This window comes from Myotis lucifugus, unplaced genomic scaffold (genome assembly GCF_000147115.1).
Source record: "Myotis lucifugus unplaced genomic scaffold, Myoluc2.0 scaffold_84, whole genome shotgun sequence".
NCBI lineage: Eukaryota > Metazoa > Chordata > Mammalia > Chiroptera > Vespertilionidae > Myotis > Myotis lucifugus.
The window spans coordinates 2883589-2907213 of record NW_005871132.1 but is presented as its reverse complement, the minus strand read 5'-3'; the positions used below and the strand labels follow the sequence as shown (position 1 = coordinate 2907213).

Genomic DNA, 23625 nt, shown 5'->3' with positions numbered 1-23625 from the left:
GTTGCACTAGTTAGTAAGCATAGTACCTTTGAAACATTGAACCTGTCCAGCTACTACAATACCCCCAATCCTTCCAGGATTTTATTTGGAGAGTATAGAAGAGAGATTTAGAACAATGAAACCTGACAAATAAATTTCTTTATTTTTACCAAGTAGCTTATCCTGCAAGAGATAATGTAAAGAGACAGTATTTAAATATGAACAGGCCCGGCTCCATCATTATGGATGTACTTAGACTTGTAATTGTATTGTGGGGATTTATGAAGTTTTTAATTTTTACAGGAACTTTTTTTGTGTCTCTAAGACAATATGTACTTGATGTACAAGTGCATTTAAATATATCAATTTAAGAGCTTTCCCAGACAGTGAGAAATATAAATAAACAATATGGGTTCTTTTACTGAATACTTCAACCTCTTAAATAGCTTTAATTTTGCTGTTTGTATTTGTATCTGGCTTCTTTCACTTAGGATAATGTTTTCAAGGTGCATCCATGTTGTAGCATATATCAGTATTTCATGGCTTTTTATGGCTGAATAATATTCCATTGTCTGAATATACCACATTTTATTTATCTGCTCAGTTGATGGGTTATTTCCAGAGTTTGGCTGTTTTGAGCAGTGCTGCTTTGACTATTTGTGTACAAGTTTTTGTTTGAACAATTTTCAGTTTTCTTGGGTATTTACCTAGGAATGGATTTGCTGGGTCATGGTAATTCTACGTTTAATTTACTGAGGAACTGAAAAACAGTTTTCCCAGTGGTTGTACCATTTTACACTTCAGTGTATAAGAGTCCCGATTTTTCCACATCCTTTCCAAAACCTGTTCTTTTCCATTTTTTGATAATGGATATCCTAGTTGGTATGAACTGATATCGTGATTTTAATTTGCATTTCCGTAATGACTAATGCTGTTGAGCATCTTTTCATGGGCTTGTTGTATATCTCCTTTGGAGAAATGTCTTTTCAAGTCCTTTCGTCTTTTTTGAAGTGGGTTGTCTTTTTGTTCAGTTGTAAAGGTTCTTTATATAGTCTGGATACTAGACCGCTATCAGATATATGATATGAAAATACATTCTCCCATGTTGTGGGCTGTCTTTTTATTCTCTTGCTAGTGTTCTTTGATACACAGTTTTAAATTTTGATGAAATTGAATATACCTACCGTACTTCTTTTTTCCTCCTTGTGTTTTTGGTGTCATGTCTGAAAAAGCATTCCCAAATCCAGTCATGAAGGTTTACCCATATGTTTTCTTCTAAGGATTTTATAGTCTTACTAGAGGCCCGATGCACGAAATTCATGCAAGGGGCTCGGCCCTTGCAGCCACGGCACTCGCAGCCCCTGCTTCTTCTGGAAGGTCATCTGGCTGTCCGGTCTAATTAGCATATTATGCTTTTATTATTATCGATTTCTCATATTTAGGTCCCTAATTCATTTTGAGTTAATTTTTGTATGTGGTGTAAGGTGAGGGTCCAGTTGTCTAAGTTCCATTTGTGGAAGAGCCTGTTCTTTCCCCATTGAATGGTCTTGGCACCTTTGTTGATAATCAGTTGACCATAGATGCATAGGCTTATTTGTGGACACTTAATTTTATTCCATTGATCTATATTTTTGTCTTTACACCAGTAGTATACTCTCTTGATTATTGTAGCTTTGTAGTAAGTTTTGAATTGGGAAGTTTAAGTAGACCAACTTGGCTTCTTTAATGATATATTCATTATTGTTATTATTATTTAGAATCCTTTGTATTGCCATACAAATTTTAGGATCCCATTTTTCATTTCTGCAGAAAAGGACTTTGGGGTTTTGATAGGGATTTTGTTGAATCTTTATACATTGTTTTGGTTAGTATTCACATCTTAACAATATTAAGCCTTCTGATCCGTGAACATGGGATGTCTTTCTCTTTTTTAAGTCTTCCTTAATTTCTTTCAGTAATGCTTTATAGTTTTCAAGTATTATACCTCCTTGATTAAATTTATTCCTAATTAGTACTAATAAATTGAAAAATTGTAATGCTACTGTACACTGAATTGTTTCTTAATATCCTTTTCAGAATATTGGTAGTGTATAAAAATATACGGCTGATTTTTGTTTTGATTTTATATTCTGTAACTTGCTGAATTTATTGTATGAATATTTAAATGAGAAACAAACACCATGAGTTCACACTAATATTTCCAAATTTGCTTTTAAGATTAGGGGTTTAGAATTTTCTCTTTAATTTTTTAAGCTTTATATGTATAGCTCTTTTATGCTGAAATCTTGAGAGTAGTGAATGTCTTGCTTTATTATTTACATATATCCGTATATGTATTAGTAGTATTGCTATTTTGAAATTGTAGAAAATGGTTGCTGAAAACAGTTTAAGAATTCTTGCAATTTAAATTCTAGGGATTTTCAGTTGAATTACTTCTTAAAATCATTTAAAATGATTTTTCTGAGGTTAAGTCAATTGATATATACTTCATTTTGCTGTCAATTTTTAGCAGTAACCTATTTGCATTTTGATCTAATTTTGTTTTATAACTATTTAAAATATTTACATGGTTCCAAAACTATAATATGAGGTAATCAATTATATTACTTTTGGATTACTTAAAAATATGTATGTATATTTATTCATATTTCTCCTTCTTAGATAAAACTTATACTTTATTTTTCACCTTGTGTTTTTTTACTAAACAAAAATCCTGGAAATCACAGTGTATGGAGCTCTTCCTCACTGCTTTTTATACCTGTATAGCAATGATTTTTTTATTCACGCAATTCCATATAGATGGACATTAAGGTGCTATATAGGGAAATTTTGATGGGCCCAAATGCCTGGTTTTTCTTCTGGCAGTGAAACTTTAAAATATTTTATTTCTCATTTTTATCATAAAGATGTTATTTTACCACAGATACTCAAAGAGTATAGAAGCATACACAATAAAGTATAAAGTTTTCTTGATTCCCATCTGTCCACTTTCCGCCTATGCCTATCTCCAGAAATTTCTGGTAAGTTAGTTCAAGACATTTTTTAGGAGTGTATAGCATTTATATATACTACTACAAATGTTTTTTAAACAAAATTGGGATCATATCAATATTCTGCAGCTTAACATTTTAATGAAATATATTTCAATTGAACTTTAGATTTGGATAATGAAAAAGAATTTGAGTATAAATAAGACAAAAATGATTTTGAGACTTTTTTCTTTCATTAATACTAGTGTGTATACATATATAGTGTGTGTGTGTGTATAACTTCCTGAATTTTCTGTATCATAATTCCTGCTCTAAAATCCAGAAAGTAGTATGTTAGCTATATTCCTTTTTACTTTCCTTAGATTCAAAGTTATATTTGGGAAGCAATTGAGAAAAATTGTATTGTTGTAATATATTGTGGCTTAATACTAAAAGTAAATCCAAATAAAGTCAGGATATCTATTAACAATCAGAGTTCAATGTAAGCTCTAGGAAAACAGGAAAAGATCTTGCCTATCATGCTCACCACTGGGTTCCTAGCACCTAGGACAGCGACTGGTTCTCTCTTCTTCCCAATTCTGTATTAAATATTCCCAATTCTGTATTAAATATTCACCATATAAATTATAACTAGATCATGCTATACAAACTGTTCTGTGTTCCCTTTTCACTGTTAATATATTGTGAACATTTTTCATGTCAATGCTCTATTCTTTTAAATAAATGTATTAATGGAGATGCTGTGATGCATAATTAGGTAGTTTTAAAGACTTTAATTTGAACCCTAACCCCCTCTTAGACTTTCGCAGTCGTGTTTTTGTTTTTAAAATATTAGTGAAAGATGCTAACTTGAGAGTTATGGAATGAATGCATATAATTCTCTTTATAAAAGTGTATTATTTTTTAAATATATTTTTATTGAGAGGAAGAAAGAGGGAGAGAGATACAGAAAAGAAACATCAATGATGAGACAGAATCATTGATCGGCTGCCTCCTACAGGCCCACTTCTTGGGATAGAGCCTGCCACCTGGGCAGGTGCTCTGACCAGGAATTGAACTGTGATCTCCTGATTCATAGTTTGATTCTCAACTACCGAGCCACATCGGCCTGGCCACTTTAAAATATTTTGACAGTTCACATAAGGAGAAATAAAACTAGTCAACACGTGAAAGAAAGAGTGTTCAATTTAGTATAAATAATGAAACACAAAAATAAAATGAGACAAAAATACCCTTGCTCTCCAATCACATTGGCAAAAATTAAAAATATAATAGTTGGTGACAGGGTTTTGGGAGATGTGTTGCTGAAGGAAAATAAATTTATATATTCTTTCTGGAGAGTACTTCAGAAGAGTATGAGTTATACTTCTGGGACTTTATTTTAAGAAAAAAAAATTTAGGGTATGTGCACAAATTTAGATATACATGTGTGTTTATGAAAATTTTAGCCTGGGACTAATAATAATAAAACTACTTAAGTAGTGCTTCCACCATGCTGTACAGTACACTTATTTAATCTTTTCAATAATTCTATGGTATTTATGCAGTAGGATTAAAAATGATGACGTAGAAGAATATTTAACATGGGAATAAATTCATAAGAATGAGTAAAACAGCACATTGTTAATAAGTCTGTGCAGTGTAATTGCATTGACTGCAACAATATAGAGATAAAACAGTTTCTTCAAAATATGTATATTTATACTTATAATCCAGTTATACTTATAATCCTGTTATTCAAATATATTAGTTTTATTTTTTTTTTTTTTACTAAACATATATTGTCTATCAAGAAACCTAAGTTATTTTTTAAAATGTCCTTTGGTTTTGCAAAAGTATTTGTTTCTTGATTCCTGAACAGTAAATCCCCTAAGCACCTTTAAAATAGAATTCCAGTAGTAGCAATTTAAATTTAAAAGTAACTTGTTGTGAACATATAAGATAGGGATTAGCCCTGGCCACTGTGGTTCAGTTGGTTAGAGTGTCATCCATTCCACATGAAGGAAGCAGGTTCGATTCCTGGTGAGGTCATATGCCTAGGTTTCCGGTTTGGTATTAGGTTGGAGCTCTTGCTAGACACAACCAATTGATGTTATCTCTCTCACATCGATATTTCTCTCTCCCTCCCTCCATACCTCCCTTCCTCCCCTCTTCTCCCTTCTTCTCTCCCGAAAATCAATAAAATGGGGATTTAAATGAAGCATGGTGTTTGATTTCTGCTAATTTGTTGGTGTTTTTGGGTGTTAGAAGTGGAAAAGAATAGAAAGTTAAGCTTAAGTAACTCAAGTTGGAAGCCTGGCAATGGCAAAATAACAAAATCTTTTAAATGTTAATTTTGTGGTTGCTGGCAATGAAGTTTTATCATAAATGAAGAAGAGAAAGAGGTGGGTGGGGGAAAGAGAGAGAGGAAGAAGGAGGAGGAGGAGGGGAAAGGAGAAGGGGAGGAGGGGGAAGGGGAGTGGGAGGGTGAGATTCTGGCCTTATTGACTCTTGTGAGGGAACTAAGGAGGAGGTATTGTTACACCTTCTTGAGAATTGGTTTTTCTCAAATCTTCTGAGTCTTTCTTGCTCTTACTCTTTTCAGGAATCGAGAAAATTAGTTCACCAGATTGCTGCTATGCTAATGAGTCTGATCTGTGTAGGACTAGAATGTGTGCTAGTTTTATGTTAGTTTCATCTTTAAGAACGCATTAAAATGGTTTTCTCAGTGAGGCCTTCTTTGACCTCTTATTTTATTTTTTAATTAAAAAATACTTTTTATTTTTTAGAACAGTATTAGGTTTACAACAAAATTGAGGGGGAGATAGAGAGATTTCCCATATACCCCCTGCTTCCACACATAGAGAGCCTCTCCCATTATCATCAAGATTTTAAAATGTAATTCTATAAAGACTTACTTATTTTATAGTTCTTTTGCTGTGTATGGTTTATTTTGCAGTTTGACTCCTTATTTTATTTATTTTTTTTAAATATATTTTTATTGATTTCAGAGAGGAAGAGAGAGGGATAGAGAGATAGAAACATTAATGATGAGAGAGAATCATTGATCAGCTGCCTCCTGCATGCCCCCTACTGGGTATCAAGCCCAAAACCCAGGCATGTGCCCTTGGCCAGAATTGAACCTGGGACCCTTCAGTCCGCAGGCCAATGCTCTATCCACTGAGCCAAACTGGCTAGGGCTTGACCCCTTATTTTAAAAATTGCAGCTACTCTCCCTGACCCTGTATTTTCCATTCCCCTTTTCTGCATTTTTAAGCATTTAGCACCTTGTTATATGTAATTAACTTATTTTGTTTGTTTCTGTTCTTCCTGCCTCCCCATTTTAAGATATAAACTCCAGTGAGTGCAGAGATTTTTGTTTCCTTAGTTCATTGTGTGTTCCCAGAGCTCAGAACAATGCCTGGCACTTTGTGGGATTATTTGAATAATCAGTAGTGAGCACTCAGTATTTGTAGAATGGTTAAATGCTTTATTCATGGTGGAGGTGAAATTGAAGTATTTACAGAAAGTTAGGGTTCCTTAGTTGTTTGTAGTATGGCTGTTCATTGTAGGTCTAGTAAAGCAATTAAATTTATAGACAAGCTGGAATTTCTGAAATTTTTTCTGAATAATCCCCAAACAGGGATTATTTCATTATTAACTTAATTTTATGACATCCTTTATTGACTACTGCTGAATGAATACCAAGAAAGACTAATAAGTACAGGAAAAACCTTTTAGCTTGCTGTGACATTCTGACCTTATTGACCCTTGTGAGGGAGCTAAGGTTTAAGAACTCTCTTGTTCTCTGACTTTAAGATTCATCCCAGGGACTTTGTGTTTTTAGGTACGTGTGTTTGGAAATAAGATATTGTGAGGAAGGGAGTTGGATGAAATTTGTTGCATGATTGCTTTGTTGAAATCAAAACTGTTGTTGAATGTTAATGAGCACCACAGCTTTGTGTGAAGGCTTTTAGATTTGAGTGATAATGGGACTTATTAGACAGAGTGTTAGATGTTCCAAGGTCTCCACATTTATTCATCCAACACTTAGGCCAACTTCCTGCTCTGCACTCTGCTAGACTCCCGAGGATACAAAGTCAAGTAGGATAGATTCAGTAATGAAGAGACAATAAAAATGTTTGTATCACAGTACTTCTAGGCTTGGGATCTCTCAAAAGGCAGGATAATTTATTTTTGGGGAGGTATTTTTGGCTTTGATTGAATTTAAATTGAAAGTGAGAATGATCCATTAACTATTGAAAAATGTATAATCACAGCATGATTTTAATATCAATTTGCTATTGAGTTACAGTTTGTATGTATTTTTTTAAGGAATTAGCATTTATTATATTTTATACTGTTTACATGTTCTATCCTTTTAACATAGTGCTTATCATCGTCCTGAGAAATAAGAATTGTTACAGTATCAGTATTTTACAAATAAGGAAGTTGAGTTTCAGAGAGGTTAAATAATTTGCTTAAGGTTCATAGCTTATTGTGGATTTTAAACGAGGTCTGTTGATGCTCAAGTCCATAAACTTTTTGTGAAATTTCCCAAAGGAAGCTGATATTGTTTATTTATTTTCAATTTGTCTGTAGAGAATGTTAAGTAACAAGATGTACTGAGTTTGGAAGTTGTGCTGCAAAGTCCTCCTGCTTCCCCACAAGTTCAATCTTTGGCTTTTGAGCTAGAGTATTTCAAAATAAAAATACTCTTTGTAAAAATTAAAAATATAAAGTGCATTCATTATAAAAAGAAATGTAAGATTAAAGATAAGAGAAAAAGAGAAAAAAGAAAGGTGTGGGGGGGGCGGAGATAGTTGTATTGACTTACTGTTAACCTTTCAGTGTATAGGTGGTATTTAACAAAATATAGTTTGAGTGTGAGACCTAGAGTCAAATCTGGCCTCAATATCTAATGGTTTGTGAGTTGAAGTTTTCATGGTTTGGGGGCAAATTACTTATTTCAGTTTTACAGATGAGAGAATGAAAGTTTAGAGAGAGCAGCCTATATCATAGAGTTCTGAAGGTTAAATGTGATAAGGCATATAAAATGCTTGGCATATAACTAAAATTCCTAGCACATCCTAGTTCTTTGCACATAGACGTATTTTATTGAGATGAATCATCAAAATTTTAACTGCCTTTTTTTTAACCTAATAAATCAAAGGTATCTTTCCATATACAACATTTAAAATCATCAGATAAGCAATCCACACAATGAAATGCTCTAATATATTCAGCCATCTCCTTGGTAGACATTTGTTTCTAGTTTTCTGTTTTGCAATTATAGATAATGTGTCAATGAATATTGTAGCAGACTTTTAGGTATGTTTTTATCCCATCCGTTTAGAATTGGAGGTTGAGGAGTAGGTACACTTTTAAGATTTCTGCTGCATGTTTCTGTAGTGCCTTCTAGAGAGGTTATAACTATTTATCTAACAGTAATTTATATGGATCCTTTTTTCCCTGCATTCTTACTGAATTTGGCACAGTTTTTAAATACCATTGCTGATTTAATCAGATTTAATTTACATTGCTTTGATTGCTAATAAGTTCGAAGTTTATTTTTCTGCATGTATATTGGTCTTGTTTTCCCATTAGTTTTCATGTCTTTCTTCCTATTTTGGTGCTTTGGTGGGTGTTTGACTTTTCCTTAGTGATGCAGAAAGAGCTCTTCATATGTAAATACTATGAACCCATTGTTGTATGTTGTATTCCCCCCAATTTGTCAACTTTTCGTGTAATTTTGCTTATGTTTATTTTTGGATGTATAGAAGTTTAAAATATTTATGTCAACATAACTGTTGGTTGATCTTGCTTTGGGGTCATGCTTAGAGAAGCTTGCCCCTTCCTCAAGCTCTATAAATTGGCAGTCCTTGAACTTTTGGTCTCAAGATCCCTTTTGAGGATCCCGAGGAGCTCTTTTTCATGTGGGGTTACATCTGTAGCCATTTGCCACATTGGAAATTAAAACTGAAAAATGTATAAATATTAATTTATTAAGAAATAATAAGTCCTTTACAGTTACCATAAGCATTTTTTAATGAAAAAAATCTTATTTTCCCTAATAAAAGATTATTGAGAATTTTTACAATTTTGCAGATCTCTGACTTAATAGGAGATAGCTGGATTCTCATATCTGCCTCTGCATTTAAACTCTTGCAATATTTATCAGAGGACATGTTGCTTCTGGAAAACTCTATTGTATGAAAAAGCAAATGTCATCTTATTATTGTTATGAAAATAGTTTTGGCCTCATGGGTCCCCTAAAAGGGCCCAGAGATTCAGATAACACTTTGAAATGGTTGATAAAGATATTCACTTAAATTCTCCTCTTGTATTTTTATGACTGAGTTCAAATCTGGAAAATGAATTTGAGATAAATTTTCATGTATTCCCTGCCCCCCATTATTAACCAACATCTTTGGTTGAAAGATCCATTTTCATGTAAGTCATTGACTGGCTAAGATGAAACTGTAAACCTATTTACAGTCACTGGGTGAGCTTAACTCAAGTTCAGTTAAAGCAGTACCTCTTTTTTGGTATTTTCTCTTAGATTCCTAATGCATCCACCCCACTCCAGCTTCCAGTTTCACAACATATTGTCCTAAAAACAAAATATTTTTCATTCATGTTTGTTCTAAAAATACTGTTTTCTCACTGATTATGAAAGTGATGTGTGATCATTATAGAAAACTTAAAATACACGTAGAAACATAAGAAAAGAATATTTTGTCACTTTGAATATGCAGAGTACTGCTGATATGCTATTGCTGTACCATGATGGTACTTAATTATTGAAAAATGCTGGCAAGATGAACTACACATAAATTCCTACTCTACTGTTAATAAATTGTACATCTTTTGAGGTGTTACTTAGCTTCTTGGAATCACTCATTCACCAGATTTATGTTTATTACTCTTTATATGTTCCCAGGTGCATTGGATAAAAAGAACAAGACACGGTTTCCTGTCACTAAGTTTGCAGGTTAATGAAGAAATATACATGTTATATGATAAGTATGATAGCCATAAGCAATTATAAATATTATGGGAAAGCCTAAACAAGCTAATGTTGAGAAATGATGAGGGAGTAAAGAGAAGGGAGGGGATTTGAAAATATTAATGTTTTACAACCTTACTTTAGTATTTGATGATCTATTTGGCTCTTTGGGTCAAGAAAAGGAAGGAGCCCTGGCCGGTTTGGCTCAGTGGATAGAGTGTCGGCCTGCGGACTGAGGGGTCCCAGGTTTGATTCCAGTCAAGGGCATGTGCCTTGGCTGTGGGTGGGGGGTGTGCAGGAGGCGGCTGGTCGATGTTTCTCACTCATCGATGTTTCTGGCTCTCTATCGCTCTCCCTTCCTCTCTGTAGAGAGTCAATGGAATATATTAAAAAAAAAAAAAAGGAAAGAAAAGAAAAAAGAAAAGGAAGGAGTCAGGCATGTCCCCCAGCTATTTGTCTTGAAAGACTGGATGGATAATGATTTTAGGATAATAAAATCATTCACCCAGTGGATAATAGGGAACATCCCCCACTGCTAACAAAATAAAACTCCCTGTACATGTACACTTTCCAACGCGCTATTCTTTGGCTTTCCAAGATCAGTTCAGTTGTGGCCATGTTGAGTTTGAGCAGCCTGAAGATGTGTGGGAGGCTTTGGAAAGTTGCCAGGGGAGTTGTTCGGGCAAGAGAGTTAGAGGTGTAGTATATAGCATGGTTGAATGGAGGTTAAGATAATCTTTTGAGGATTCTTAACAGAAGAGAAGGTGGCCAGGGACCATCCAACATTTGAGGGACAGGCAGAGGAAAATGAGTCCAGCAGAAAGTAGTAAGGTAGAGGGGAACAGGAGAGTGGCAATGTGGAAGACAACTGACCAGAATTTAAAAGATGAAGAGGGTAGGGGGAAAAGGGACCTGAAATGTTAAATCCCAGCTTAAAAGGGCAAATAAGACCTGAAAACTGTTTATTAGATTTAGGAATAAGGAGACATTGATGACTTTAGCAAAAATAACTCAACTGGAAAGCTGGATACAGAAGCTATAGCAAAGAGGATAGAGGTAAGGAAGTGGAAGATAATGAGTGTAGGCTACTCTTTGAGAAGCTTGGCTATTAAGTTGGGGTGTGCAAGTTAGAAGTGGACAGAAAACAGGGATTTGAGAATGTTTGTCTTCTAAGGAAGAAGAGAGAATAAGAGTTTGAACTGAGAGATGGGGAAATACTATCATCCTAAGCTTTCTAGAAAAATGATTTCAAACTTTTGTAGGAATTGTTCTAAAATCTATATTTTAGATAATGCTGAATATGATTTTTGATACCATTTTATGATACAGTGAGTTCTCACTTAATGTTGATAGGTTCTATAATTTTAAGCAAAATTCTGTATAAGAAAAGCAGTTTAACCATAGGACAATTGATATAAACAGCAGTTAAGTTCCTATAGCATCTCATTAATATTATAATGAAATGATGATATTAGTGGAGGAACTGCTGTACTTCAGTTGTCATGAATACCAGGTACTTTACTGTTCTGAAGGATATAGAAACAGTTGAGTTCGAAAATATAACAGCTTGGGACTATTTAATATGATAATGTAGTAGCTTTTTAATAATAAATGTCATCTTTCCTTGTGTGTGCATGTATCTCCCCTCCAATCTCCCCAACTCATTAATGTGGTTTGGTCCTAGTAGTAATACTACCTGTTCCTACAAATGTGCTGCACCTGCCCTGGTCTTTGTGACTCATTGTTTGAGCGTTGACCCATGAACCAGGAGGTCATGGTTCAATTCTTGTTGAGGGCACATGCCCTGGTTGCAGGCTTGAACCCCAGTAGTGGGCGTGCAGGAGGCAGCTGATCAGTGATTCTCTCTCATCATTGATGTTTCTCTCTCTTTCTCTCTCTCTCTCTCTCTCTCTCAGAAAAAACAAACATACTAAAAAAAAAAAAAAAGAAACTGTCAGATGTGCTGCACCTTAGTAACTGTGAACAGGGAGATCTATATCACCAAATTGTTAGACTTATGCTCTGAATGAGATTACTAATATTAATCAATACTGTAGATTGTAAGGAAGATCTGGGGGGTTGCTTCTATAAAGCTTGGTCTGTAATATATTTTCGATTGCTTTTTCACTTAAAGAATGCAGAGCTGTGTATAGTTAGATTGCTTTAGAATCCCAGTTTCAACAATTACTAATTGAACCTGAGTAAAATGATTTACTTTCAGAACTTGATTTTCTTCTGATGATAATAGTACTTACTTCACAGGGCCATTGTGGAGGTTAATGCATGAAAAACACAGCATGGCACAGAGTAGGTAGATTCAATACATGTTAGTTGTGAATAATTATTTTCTATCTCCAGGGTTTTGATTTTCTAAGCTTAATGTTTCTAGAAGTCTTCCTGATTAGAGGAGTGTTACTGTTTTTGAAAAGGAAATAGATTAAAATAGTCATACTGTAGATTTTATGTGTCTGGGAGGACAGTGAGAATTTGCAGCATATACAGGGTGGGACAAAAGTAGATTTACAGTTGTGAGTACACAGAGTTTATTCTTGTATTATTATTTATTGTATTATTTTCCATACAAACAACTGTAAACTTACCTTTGTCCCACCCTGTATAAATAAGGAGATTTATTTCCTGAGGTAGATTAGTTGGTTGTTATAGCTGTTTAGGAAGGGTTTTTCTTAGCGGTTTTAGAAAACATTATTTCTTTTTCTTTTTTTTTTTTTTTAAATATATTTTATTGATTTTTTACAGAGAGGAAGGGAGAGAGATAGAGAATTAGAAACATCGATGAGAGAGAAACATCGATCAGCTGCCTCCTGCACATCACCCACTGGGGATGTGCCCGCAACCCAGGCACATGCCCCCGACCGGAATCGAACCCGGACCTTTCAGTCCGCAGGCCGACGCTCTATCCACCGAGCCAAACCGGTTTCGGCGAAAACACTATTTCTTGAGGTGGTTCTGTAATCCCTTTATATTTGAATTGAATGCTAAAACATTTAAAAAGGAGAGAGTGGTAAAAGATGAACTAGAATTATGGCATATGAAATTTTACTTGGAGAGAGAAAGAAAACGAAAAGGAGGGTAGGAGTTGTAGACTAGCTATTTTAGGGCAGGAAATTAATGTAACATGGTGAGGTTCATGTATATTGCAGGCTTAGTATCAAAACGAGTGGGTAACCTGTAATTTAACCGAGGGCAGTACTTGGAGGGCAGGAAGTTAGGTTTTGTGCCATGGTCTGAGAAAGCCTATATTCACCTTTTTATATATGAGACTAGTGCTCTTAAAAGAGAGAGAGAATGCAGTTTTTCTAGAATATTTGTTAACCATAAATTTAGTCATTCTTTACTTCTTTCTATCAACTAAATTATGCTTTTCTTTGAAATATTTTAGAGTTTTATTGAATATCTCTATAATGTTTTATATAGTAAAACATTAATGGATGGAAAATCCTTTTTTGGTAGCTTTTGTGAATGTACCAGTACATTTGTAAGATAGTCCTGGACATTGAACTTCTCTAACACCCACAGACCTCATTTACAAAGGAGAAGAGCATTTAGAATGTTTAAATATAATCAACTAAATTGTTTCCTTCTGAGAATTTCTCTGGATATGTTAAATGTGTTTAAAATTTAATGCTGTTAAACCCACACAGGAATGTTCACTTGTTTTAAATGCTTTAAAAACAGATTTTACTTTTTGATAACTGGTTTAGTAAAAAGATCATGTGAAACTCAGAAATGATTTTAAAAATTAGTAAAGGTTTCATTGCCTTTTTAAAAAAAGTGACTCCTATTTATGTCTGCAGTCATGAGTACCTTGGTTCTTGTCTTGCATACAAAATTACCCTCTCAGCAATAGATAGAACTTGTTGATATTGGCAGCAATAGGTCAGTGACTTGACCATTAAAGCAGTGCTAGTTTTTCATTGAAGAGAGATCTCTGTTGTCTATTGAAATACGTTAGATGCCTGCCAATTGAGAAAACTAGTGTACTTTTTGTGGTAGATATTGAATTAGTATGGTTAGAATTTTTGACTTTTTGAAGTAATGTTTGATTGCTTTATATTAAAAAGTTGCTCTTATAGTCAAGTGCATCTGAAAATTAAGTCTCCATAGTAACACCTAGAAAATTTAGAAGTCCCTGGAGAATTTTCTTACCTAAAAGGAAAAAAACCTAATAATTCCAATTTCAGTTGTCATAAAAATACTTCCCCTCTATGTACAGTCAGTTGCTGTCATGTGATAGTTGTTTTCCAAAGGCCTTGTTATAAAATATTGCATTTATGTTTGTAATGGTTTTAAGTACTTTTAGTAAAAAGGGTGGTGGTGGCTTACCAATCACAGGGTATTTTAATAGTTAGGTTTTCTTTTTCTCTTTCGTTATGGTTGTATATCTGTATATAAAATGTAAACCACACTGAACAAATTAGTATTTGATGACTAGTTTTCATACCAGATTAATGGCCCTTTTCTGTTATCACGACTATCATTAGTATGTTGGCTGTTGATATATATAACAAACCACTCCAAACTTCATTTGTTTGCTCCTGCTCTTGAGTCTTTAGATCAGCCTGGTACTAAAGCCATCTGGACCAGGCTTAAGTGATTGTGTATGGGCTTGCTCATATTTCTCATGGCTTAGTTAGTAGATAGTCTCAGACTAGCTTATCTAGGGTGGTCTTACTCTCATGTCTGGGGGTTGGCTGGGTGTCAGCCAGATAACTGGGTGACTGGGCCACATGCCTCTCTATACAGCAGGCTGGTTTGAGCTTGTTCCACAGTGGCAGAGCATATTTCCAAGAGAAAGGTATGGAAGCATGCAGAAGTTCTTGAGGCCTAGGCTCAAAACTGGCAAACTGGCATTTTCAGTGCTTTCTGTTGGCCAAAGCATGTTATCAGTCCAGTTCAGATTCAAGAGGTGGGGAACGACTACAAAGTGACATTATGAAGGGTGTAAACGTAGGGAGACCAGAAAAATTGAGGGAACTTGTGCTATTTCCCACTTTTAACATTGTGCTTTTTTTATATTACCCATTTATATGCTTTAAAAGATACAACCTTTATTAGTGATAAAGCACATATCCACTCCACTGAGTAGCTGTGCTTATACCTGCACCAGCTTTTATATTTCCTTCATAGTTACACCTTCCTCACGTGATGCAAATTGGGTTCCCTAATTAAACAGTTATGTCCGATTTAATTAAGAAACCAGGAAGAGATGTCTAAAAATACCTGTTATCTATTTGAATCTGGTTAAATTTTTCTGCCCTTTTTGAAAGTTTTAATAATCTGGTTTCTTACAGTCTATTCTGGTTTATTTCCCAGTGTTCTCTGGCTTCCCACCGATTTTCTTCCTGTCAGTTTTTTAAAAATTGAGATGAAATTGTGGTAACATTTAAACTGTATAATCCAGTGGCATGTTTACATTCACAATGTGCAGCCACCACCTTTATAAAGTTCCAAAACCTTTTCATCACCTCAAAAGAAAAACTGTACGCATCAGTTGTTACTCCTCATTCCCTCCTCCCACAAGTCCTTGGCAACTACCAATCCACTTGCTGCCCCTATGGATTTACCTATTCTAAGTTGTATATGTTTGTAACCACTGTGCTCCTGTTTATGTTCTTTATGCCTAGAGTATCCTAAGTCCTATTAGAACTTTTAAGTGTTTGGGCCACTAATTTCTTCTTCCTCACAAAGATTGTATCCTATAGTTTAATTTAGCTACAGTAACCCTTAGCACTCCACTCCACTGAAACTGTTCTTGCTCTCAGATTATTTCCTCTCATTCTTTCCTGCAAGGAGGGGTGTGTGGTGGGGTGATGGTCTTTTGGTCACTAGGCTGGACTTTCTCTTAATGGATCATGGAATTGTTTGAGTTCACAGTTCTTGCATTCCTCTCTAAAACAGAAACTTTGGGAATTTGGTTCAGTGGGAAAAGGAAGCACTAAATAGTTAAATATAGGGTGTATTTTTTAAATACGTTTTATTGATTTTAGAGAGAGAGGAAGGGAGAGGGAGAGGGAGAGAAAGATATAGAAATATCAGTGAGAGAGAGAAAAACATCAATCAGCTGCCTCCTACACGCCCCCTACGGGAGATTGAGCCCAAAAGCCTGCCATGTGCCCTTCCTGGGATTCAAACTGGTGACCTCTTGGTACATGGGACGATTTTCAAGCAACTGAGCCACACCAGCTGGGCTATTGGGTATTTTAAAAAAGACATATGTATTCCGTTTTATATTTATTATGTATGATTAGTTATGCAACTTCTTTTTAGAACCATTCTGTTTTTATCTTTTATTGACAGTAGAGGCTGTTTGTTTTTCTTTCACCCTAAATTGTGTGTATACCATAGGTGCTTATTAAATGATTGACTTTAAGAGTAGAACTGTAGGGTAATAGAGGTAAATGTATTACAGTTGTGAAGTTAAGTATCCTATATAATAAAAGGCTAATAAGCAAATTTTTCCCTCTACCAGGAGTTCGACCAGGGGACAGGGCCAGCTGACCAACCGCCTGTGGCCCCTCTCCTTGGCCTGCTTGGCCCCTGATCGGCCCCCTTACCCAGATTGGGGGCGGAGCCGGCCCACCAACTGCCTTGGGCCCCTACCCCTGGCTGGCCCCACCCCCAGTTGGCCTCCTCCACCCCTACCAGGGGCGGGGCCAGCCTGCCAACCTCCTGCGTCCCCTCCCCCCAGCTGGCCTGGCCCCACCGGCCCCCATCAGGGCAGGCTGGCTGACCCCACCCATGCACGAATATGTGCACTGGTCCTCTAGTATATAATGAAACAGAAAGATCATGTATTTAGTTCTAGAAGGTGTAATTTTATTTAGCTATGAGGATTTAGTCCCTAAACCTGGGAGTATATTAATAATTGTGGTAATCAAGAGAAAATCATCATTGGAACTGGGTAGGGTAGTCTTTTAAAAAAAATTTTTTTTTATTGATTTTCACAGAGGAAGGGAGAGGGTGAGAGACAGAAATTATCAGTGATGAGAGAGAGAATCATTGACCAGCTGTCTCCTGCATGCCCCACATTGGGTATCGAGCCTGCAACTGGGCATGTGCCCCAGCCAGGAATTGAACCTTGACCTCCTGGTTTATAGGTTGACACTCACCTAATGAGCACACACCAGCCAGGCATTGGGGGGTAGTCTTTTATTTTTTTTAATTTTTGCTTTTATTTTTTCAATTAAACTTTCAATATTATTTTGCATTGATTTCAGTTTGGCATAGTGGCTAGACAATTATATACTTTACAAAATGTTTGCCCTGATGTTTCCAGTACCAACCTGGCACCATTCATAGTTATCAAAGTATTATTGACTAGTAGAGAGGCCCGATGCATGAAATTCATGCAAGAGTAGGCCTTCCTTCCCCCGGCTGCTGGCACTGCTTCCCTCTAGCACTTGGGACCCAGGCTTCCCTCCAGCTGCCAGCAGGCACCTGGGACCAGGGCTTCCCTTGAAGCCCTGGCTTCATCCAGAAGGTCGTCTGGAAGGACGTCTGGTCTTATTAGCATATTACACTTTTATTATTATAGATATACTGTACTCTACATCCCCATGACTGTTTTGTAACTGCCACTTTGTAGTTCTTTTTTTTTTTTTAAATTAAATCTTTATTGTTCTGATTACATTTGTTCCTCTTTTTTTCCCATAACTCCCCTTCTCCCAGTTCCCGCCCACCCTCCGCCCTCACTCCCCACCCACTGTCCTCATCCATAGGTGCACGATTTTTGTCCATTCTCTTCCCGCATCTCCCATTCCCCTTCCCCCCCCCAAGAATAGTCAGTCCATTCCCCTTCTATTTCCCTGATTCATTATAATCACCAGTTCATTCTGTACATCAGATTATTTATTCACTTGATTCTTAGATTCACTTGTTGATAGATGCATGTTTGTTGTTCACAATTTGTATCTTTACCTTTTTCTTCTTCCTCTTCTTAAAGGAAACCTTTCAGCATTTCGTATAATACTGGTTTAGTGGTGATGAAGTCCTTTAGCTTTTCCTTATCTGTGAAGCTCTTTATCTGACCTTCAATTCTGAATGATAGCTTTGCTGGATAAAGTAATCTTGGTTGTAGGTTCTTGGTATTCATCACATTGAAAATTTCTTGCCACTCCCTTCTGGCCTGCAAAGTTTCTGTTGAGAAATCAGCTGACAGTCGTATGGGTATTCCCTTGTAGGTAATTGAGTCTCTTTCTCTTGCTGCTTTTAAGATTCTCTCTTTGTCTTTTGCTCTTGGCATTTTAATGATGATGTGTCTTGGTGTGGTCCTCTTTGGATTCCTTTTGTTTGGGGTTCTCTTCGCTTCTTGGACCTGTAAGTCCATTTCTTTCACCAGGTGGGGGAAGTTTTCTGCCATTATTTCTTCAAATAGGTTTTCAATATCTTGCTGTCTCTCATCTTCTGGCACCCCTATTATTCTGATATTAGTGCGCTTGAAGCTGTCCCAGAGGCTCCTTACACTATCTTCGTATTTTCGGATTCTTTTTTCATTTTGCTTTTCTGGTTGGGTGTTTTTTGCTTCTTCGTATTTCAAATCTTTGACTTGATTCTTGCACTCCTCTGGTCTGCTATTGGGTATAATATTCTTTATTTCAGTCCGTGTATGCTTAATTTCTAGTTTCTTTATCGTAGCATCGAGGGTCTCATTAGTTTTCGTGAGGCTCTCCTCGAGTTTTTTGCAAACCCTCAAAATTGCGATTTTTAGCTCCATATCCTCCATTTCTGTCATGTTTTTTTGTCTCCGCATTTTTTATGCCTTCTTGGTGCACCCCCTTGTGGTCTTTGTGCGCAGTCTTGTTCTAGTTAAGCCCAGATTGTTGTAGTTAATACTAGAGGGATTTGACCACCAGGCTGACTGGCTGTGAGAATCAGCTGTGTGGAAAACTTCTGTCCTCTGGGAGGTGCTAATCTAGCCTTTGCCTGAGGCGATCCGGCAAATGGCTCTGCGCAGGGCTTGGGCGGGGCGGGTCGGGATCAAAAGGGCGGGCGGAGGGAGCAGTTATGGCCGCTCTCAGTCCCGTTCCCAGAGGCTCTGCTTCTCAGAACCCCGGCAGCCGCTGCAAACCTCGGAGAGAGAGCTGCCCTCAGGTTCCAACTGATGCCGGATAATCCCGCTTCTCCCTTTTGAGTCTGGGTCCCTAGAGACTCGCCCGGATCTGGCGCCCAGAGTCTGAGACTCACTCCCGACCGAAAACGACAACCGCGCCCTCAGGCACCAGCCCGCTTTTGCGCGCACCTCGGTACCTTTGTATTTTCCACACTGCGCCTCCTCTGAGCCTCGGTTTGCTGTTCTCTTTCCTTCTAGTTGTAGATTCTCTCTTCAGCCAGCCTTCCTGTGGTTCTGGGTGATGTCCGTTCCGTCTTTTAGTTGTATTTTTGAAATGGTTGTTTGCGGCAGCGGTCTCCGGTGTTTACCTACGCCGCCATCTTGGTCTCCCCCACTTTGTAGTTCTTAATCTCTTCACCTCGTTCACCCAGTCCCCCAAGCCCTCTCCCCTTTGGCAACCACCAATCCATGAGTCTATTTCAGTTTTGTTTGTTCATTTATTTTGTTCTTTAGATTCTATTGTATTTGTCTTTCTCTGACTGACATAATACTCTGTAGGTTCTTTCATGCTATTCCAAAAGGTAAGATTTCTTTTTTTTTTTGTGGCTGAGTAATATTTCATCATATACATATGTACCAGAACTTTTTTTATCTACTTGTTTATTGATGGACACTTGGGTTGCTTCTATAGGTTGGCTATTGTATATAAAACACTGCAATGAACACTGGGGTGCAGGGGTCAGTCTTTTAGCCAGCTTAAAAAACACTTAGAATTAGTATAATTTATATACAGCAGATTGCATAAAGCCTAAATCTAAAACTCAATGAGTACACACTACCACTCAGATCAAGCTAAGAATAGAATATTTTTGTCATCATTTCAGAAGGCTCTCTTGTGGCTCCTCCCAGTCAATAAATAACCCTACCCCTCATCTTGCTTTATTTTTTAAAATTGCATTTATTACTATGTGGCATGTATTAGTTTGTCTTCCCTACTAGAATGTAAACTTCATGAGAACAGGGACTTGGTTTTGCTCACTATTCTGTTCCATTGTTCAGCATACTACCTGACATACAGTAAATGCTCAACAACTATTTGAAACTATAAATTGAAAAAAACTTGATTGTCTATTACACACAATGTTATATGGTACACAGGTGCTCTTTTATGTACTAGATGCTGAGGGTAGGTGATAATTTTTATTTTTCTAGAATGAGACTTTTGACATTCAGCATGATACTTAAAACAATTAAGACATGGAAATTGAACCCTGCTGGCATTGGATTTAGTATGTGCTGGTCTTTGCTCACGTGAATGTTAGGAAATATGGGAAATTTGCTACCAGCAAGAGATAATGGCATCTTATCTATTGGATTGCCTTCTTGAGTGTATTTGATTTCTTACAGTTCTCTCAGATTCTTAACTTACACGTTTGCTGATCTTTTTGAATATCTGAAACAGCTGCAAAAGACTAAATGCTCTTGTGGGGATAGAACTGTGATAGAAAAAGCATTGGTTTATTCTATCAGGTAAGACAGTTTAGCTGTCGTTTGTATCACCTTAGTTAAAACAATGAAAGTTGTTTCTATCTTGATTAGGTTTAAGATAAGTAAAGGATTTTATGCTTTAGAAATTATTTTAGTTCAAACTTATATTCCTATAGTTGAGAAAGAAATTTTGAGTCAAAAGTGACCTTAGTATTTGGTTCGTGCTCTTATCTGTCAAGTTGGCAAGTTTAACCATCTCATTTTACATTTGAGGAAACTGGGGCACAAAGAAGTTATGCTAGTTTAGTACAAAGCAGAGATCAGACCAGTCTGTTTAACTCACAAGTACCTGGCTCTTTTGCATCATGTTGACTGACAGTAGAATCACTTGGGAACTTTTATAAATATATACTTATTAGGGGCCTACTCCCAAATGTTTTTTGATTTTTTTAAAAATATATTTTATTGATTTTTTATGGAGAGGAAGGAAGAGGGATAGAGAGTTAGAAACATCGATGAGAGAGAAACATCGATCAGCTGCCTCCTGCATACCTCCCACCGGGGATGTGCCCGCAACCAAGGATGTGCCCTTGACCAGAATCGAACCTGGGACCCTTCAATCTGCAGGCCAACGCTCTATCCACTGAGCCAAACTGGCTAGGGCCCAAATGTTTTTATTTGTATTAGATTTGGGATAGGGACGAGGCATGTATAATGACAAAGGCAAAGCAGAATAAAAACTCAAACCATTCTGTTTCCTCATATTTTTAATAATGAATACATTTTTCCAAGTAAGCACACTCAGTTGGCTTAGAATCATTGTGCTGTAATGCCTTTCTTTTTTATTTACTTAATGCATTTATTTCTTAGAACAGTTTCAGGGTTACAGAAAAATTGAACAGAAAGTACTGAGAACTTTCACATACTCCCTTTTGCATTGTGTGGTACATTGGTTAAAATTGATACATATTCATTAAAGTCCCTCCTTTGTTATTCATAATTGATATTAAGGCCCACTCTTTGTGTTGGATAGTTTTGTGGTTTTTTTGATAAATGTATAATGTTATGTATCCATCATCATAATAGCATACAGAATAGTTTCACTGCCTTAAAAATTATCTGTGTTCCACCTTTTCATTCCTACTACCCTCCTATCACTGGCAACCACAAATATTTTTATTACATATCTCTATAGTTTTATCTTTTTCCAGAGTGTCATATAATTGGAATTATGCAGTTTGTAAAGCCTTTTTTTTCTTTTTACTTCTTTCTTTTTACTTCTTTCTTTGACTTACCAATCTATCTATCTATCTATCTATCTATATATATATTAAAGTCTAATATGTTAAGTGTCACTCTGACTGGTTGCTATGACACGCACTGGCCATTTACAGAGAAACGGCGCTGTGGACCTGGTGCCCACAAAGCAGCACTCGGCTCCCCCCAGGTGGGACACAGGCCCCGCCACCACCCCGGAGTGGCAGCCCACCAAATCGCAGCTGACGCTGCCGAGATCTCATGGTGCAAAATGCAGCCCATAGCCCAGCCCAGCCCGGAAATGGTGGCTGTGGGTGCCCGTAGCAATCAATTCCTGGCTTCCTCTCCTTAGCTACTAGCCTCCTTGGAGTTTCTTCAGCCCAGGAACACAACTTGCTTATAGCCAGGTAGGAACATTTTACAATTTAACCAAATGTCTGTGAAGTATTTTCCCCATGCCTCATCTCATTTGATCTTCACAGAAGTCCTGGAGTAGGTAGATAGGAGACTCGTGGAATTCTATTTTCTTTTCATTAGCTGGAAAATGGAGATTTAGAAAGCTTAGAAACTTGACCCAACTGAAAAGAAGTAAGAAATGGTGGACTTTGAAAATGACTTCAGGTTTTGTCACTGTGCAGAGTATAGTCAAACACTGCTAGAGTTAAATATTTTACCGTTTGTTCTTCCTGCATGATCTACAATAATAATTTGCTTCATGTTGATATTTACTGCTGTGTTGCTGACAATTACCTGAAAGAGAAGTTGGGGTGCTTCACTGGGCTGGAAGAAAGTTTAGCTACATCAGAAAGCAGGTCTAATTAAGCAAGTTTATACTAGTGGCCTGGTGCACGAAATTCGTGCATGGAGGGGGCGGTTCCCTGAGCCCAGCCTGATTACTCCTAAACCCTCTGCCTGCCTGCCTGATCGTCCGTAACTGCTGGCCTGATCTCTCCCCCAACTGCCCTCCCCTGCAGGCCTGATCTTGCCCCCAACTGCCCTCCCCTGCCAGCCAATTTGGTTCTGATTGGTCGGTTTCTATGCCAGTCAGTGTCAAAAGCTCCGTCTCCTAAGTAACCATTGGCTCCTCACAGTTCCCTGTAAATGTTGGAGATTAAACCCTTATCAGAGATAACATTGGCAAATATGTTCTCCCATGCAGTGGGCTTTCTTGTTGTTTTGTTGATGGTTTCTTTTGCTGTGCAGAAGCTTTTTAAGCTCATCCCCAACAGACCCCCTGCTGGCCTGCTCACTCCAAATTGACCCCCCCCACCGCTCTCCTGATCACCTCTAACTGACCCCCACTGATGGCCTGCTTGCCCCCAACTGGCTCCCCTGCTGGTTTGCTTACCGCCAACGGCCCAGCCCCCCATCAGCCTGATCACCCACAACTGCCATCCCATCCTGGCCTGATCACCCACAACTGCCCTCCCCTCTTGGCCTCTAACCGCCTCTATCTCGGCGTCGCCACCATGGCTTTGTCCAGAAGAATGTCTGGAAGGTCTCCCAGTCTAATTAGCATATTACCCTTTTATTAGTATAACTAGAGGCCTGGTGCACGGGTGAGGGCTGGCTGGTTTGCCCTGAAGGGTGTCCCAGATCAGGGTGGGGTCCCACTGGGGTGCCTGGTCTGCCTGGATGAGGGGCTGAGGGCCGTTTTCAGGCTGGCCAAGCCCCCCCAGCGGGGACCCTCACCCCATGGGGGTTTGGCCAGCCTGGGTGAGGGGCTGAGGGCTGTTTGAAGGCTGGCCACAGCCCCTTCAGGGTGGGGGTGTCTTGCTGGGGTGCCTGGCCAGCCTGGGTGAGGGGCTGAGCCGCCATTTTCAGGCTGGCCATGGCCCCTTCAGGGTGGGGGG

At 37.6% G+C, this 23625-nt stretch overlaps 1 protein-coding gene across 17 annotated transcripts in view; it reads left to right on the top strand.

Annotated features, from left to right (window-relative positions):
- The window catches only part of GSK3B (glycogen synthase kinase 3 beta), a 179095-nt gene that overhangs the window by 13755 nt on the left and 141715 nt on the right, over positions 1-23625 (top strand). For 11 of the 17 annotated variants that reach the window (XR_002829820.1, XR_002829819.1, XM_023755768.1 and 8 more), the window contains one exon: positions 9892-9942. The exons of 5 other annotated variants lie outside the window; for them this stretch is intronic. Coding sequence is in view for 10 of the 12 variants with exons in the window: in XM_023755768.1 (XP_023611536.1) it covers positions 9892-9942 (51 nt within the window). In the remaining 2 variants the exon portion in view is untranslated. Of the gene's footprint in view, positions 1-9891; positions 9975-23625 lie in introns of those variants that run through there. One more of the 17 variants, XM_023755769.1, reaches the window with a different exon arrangement.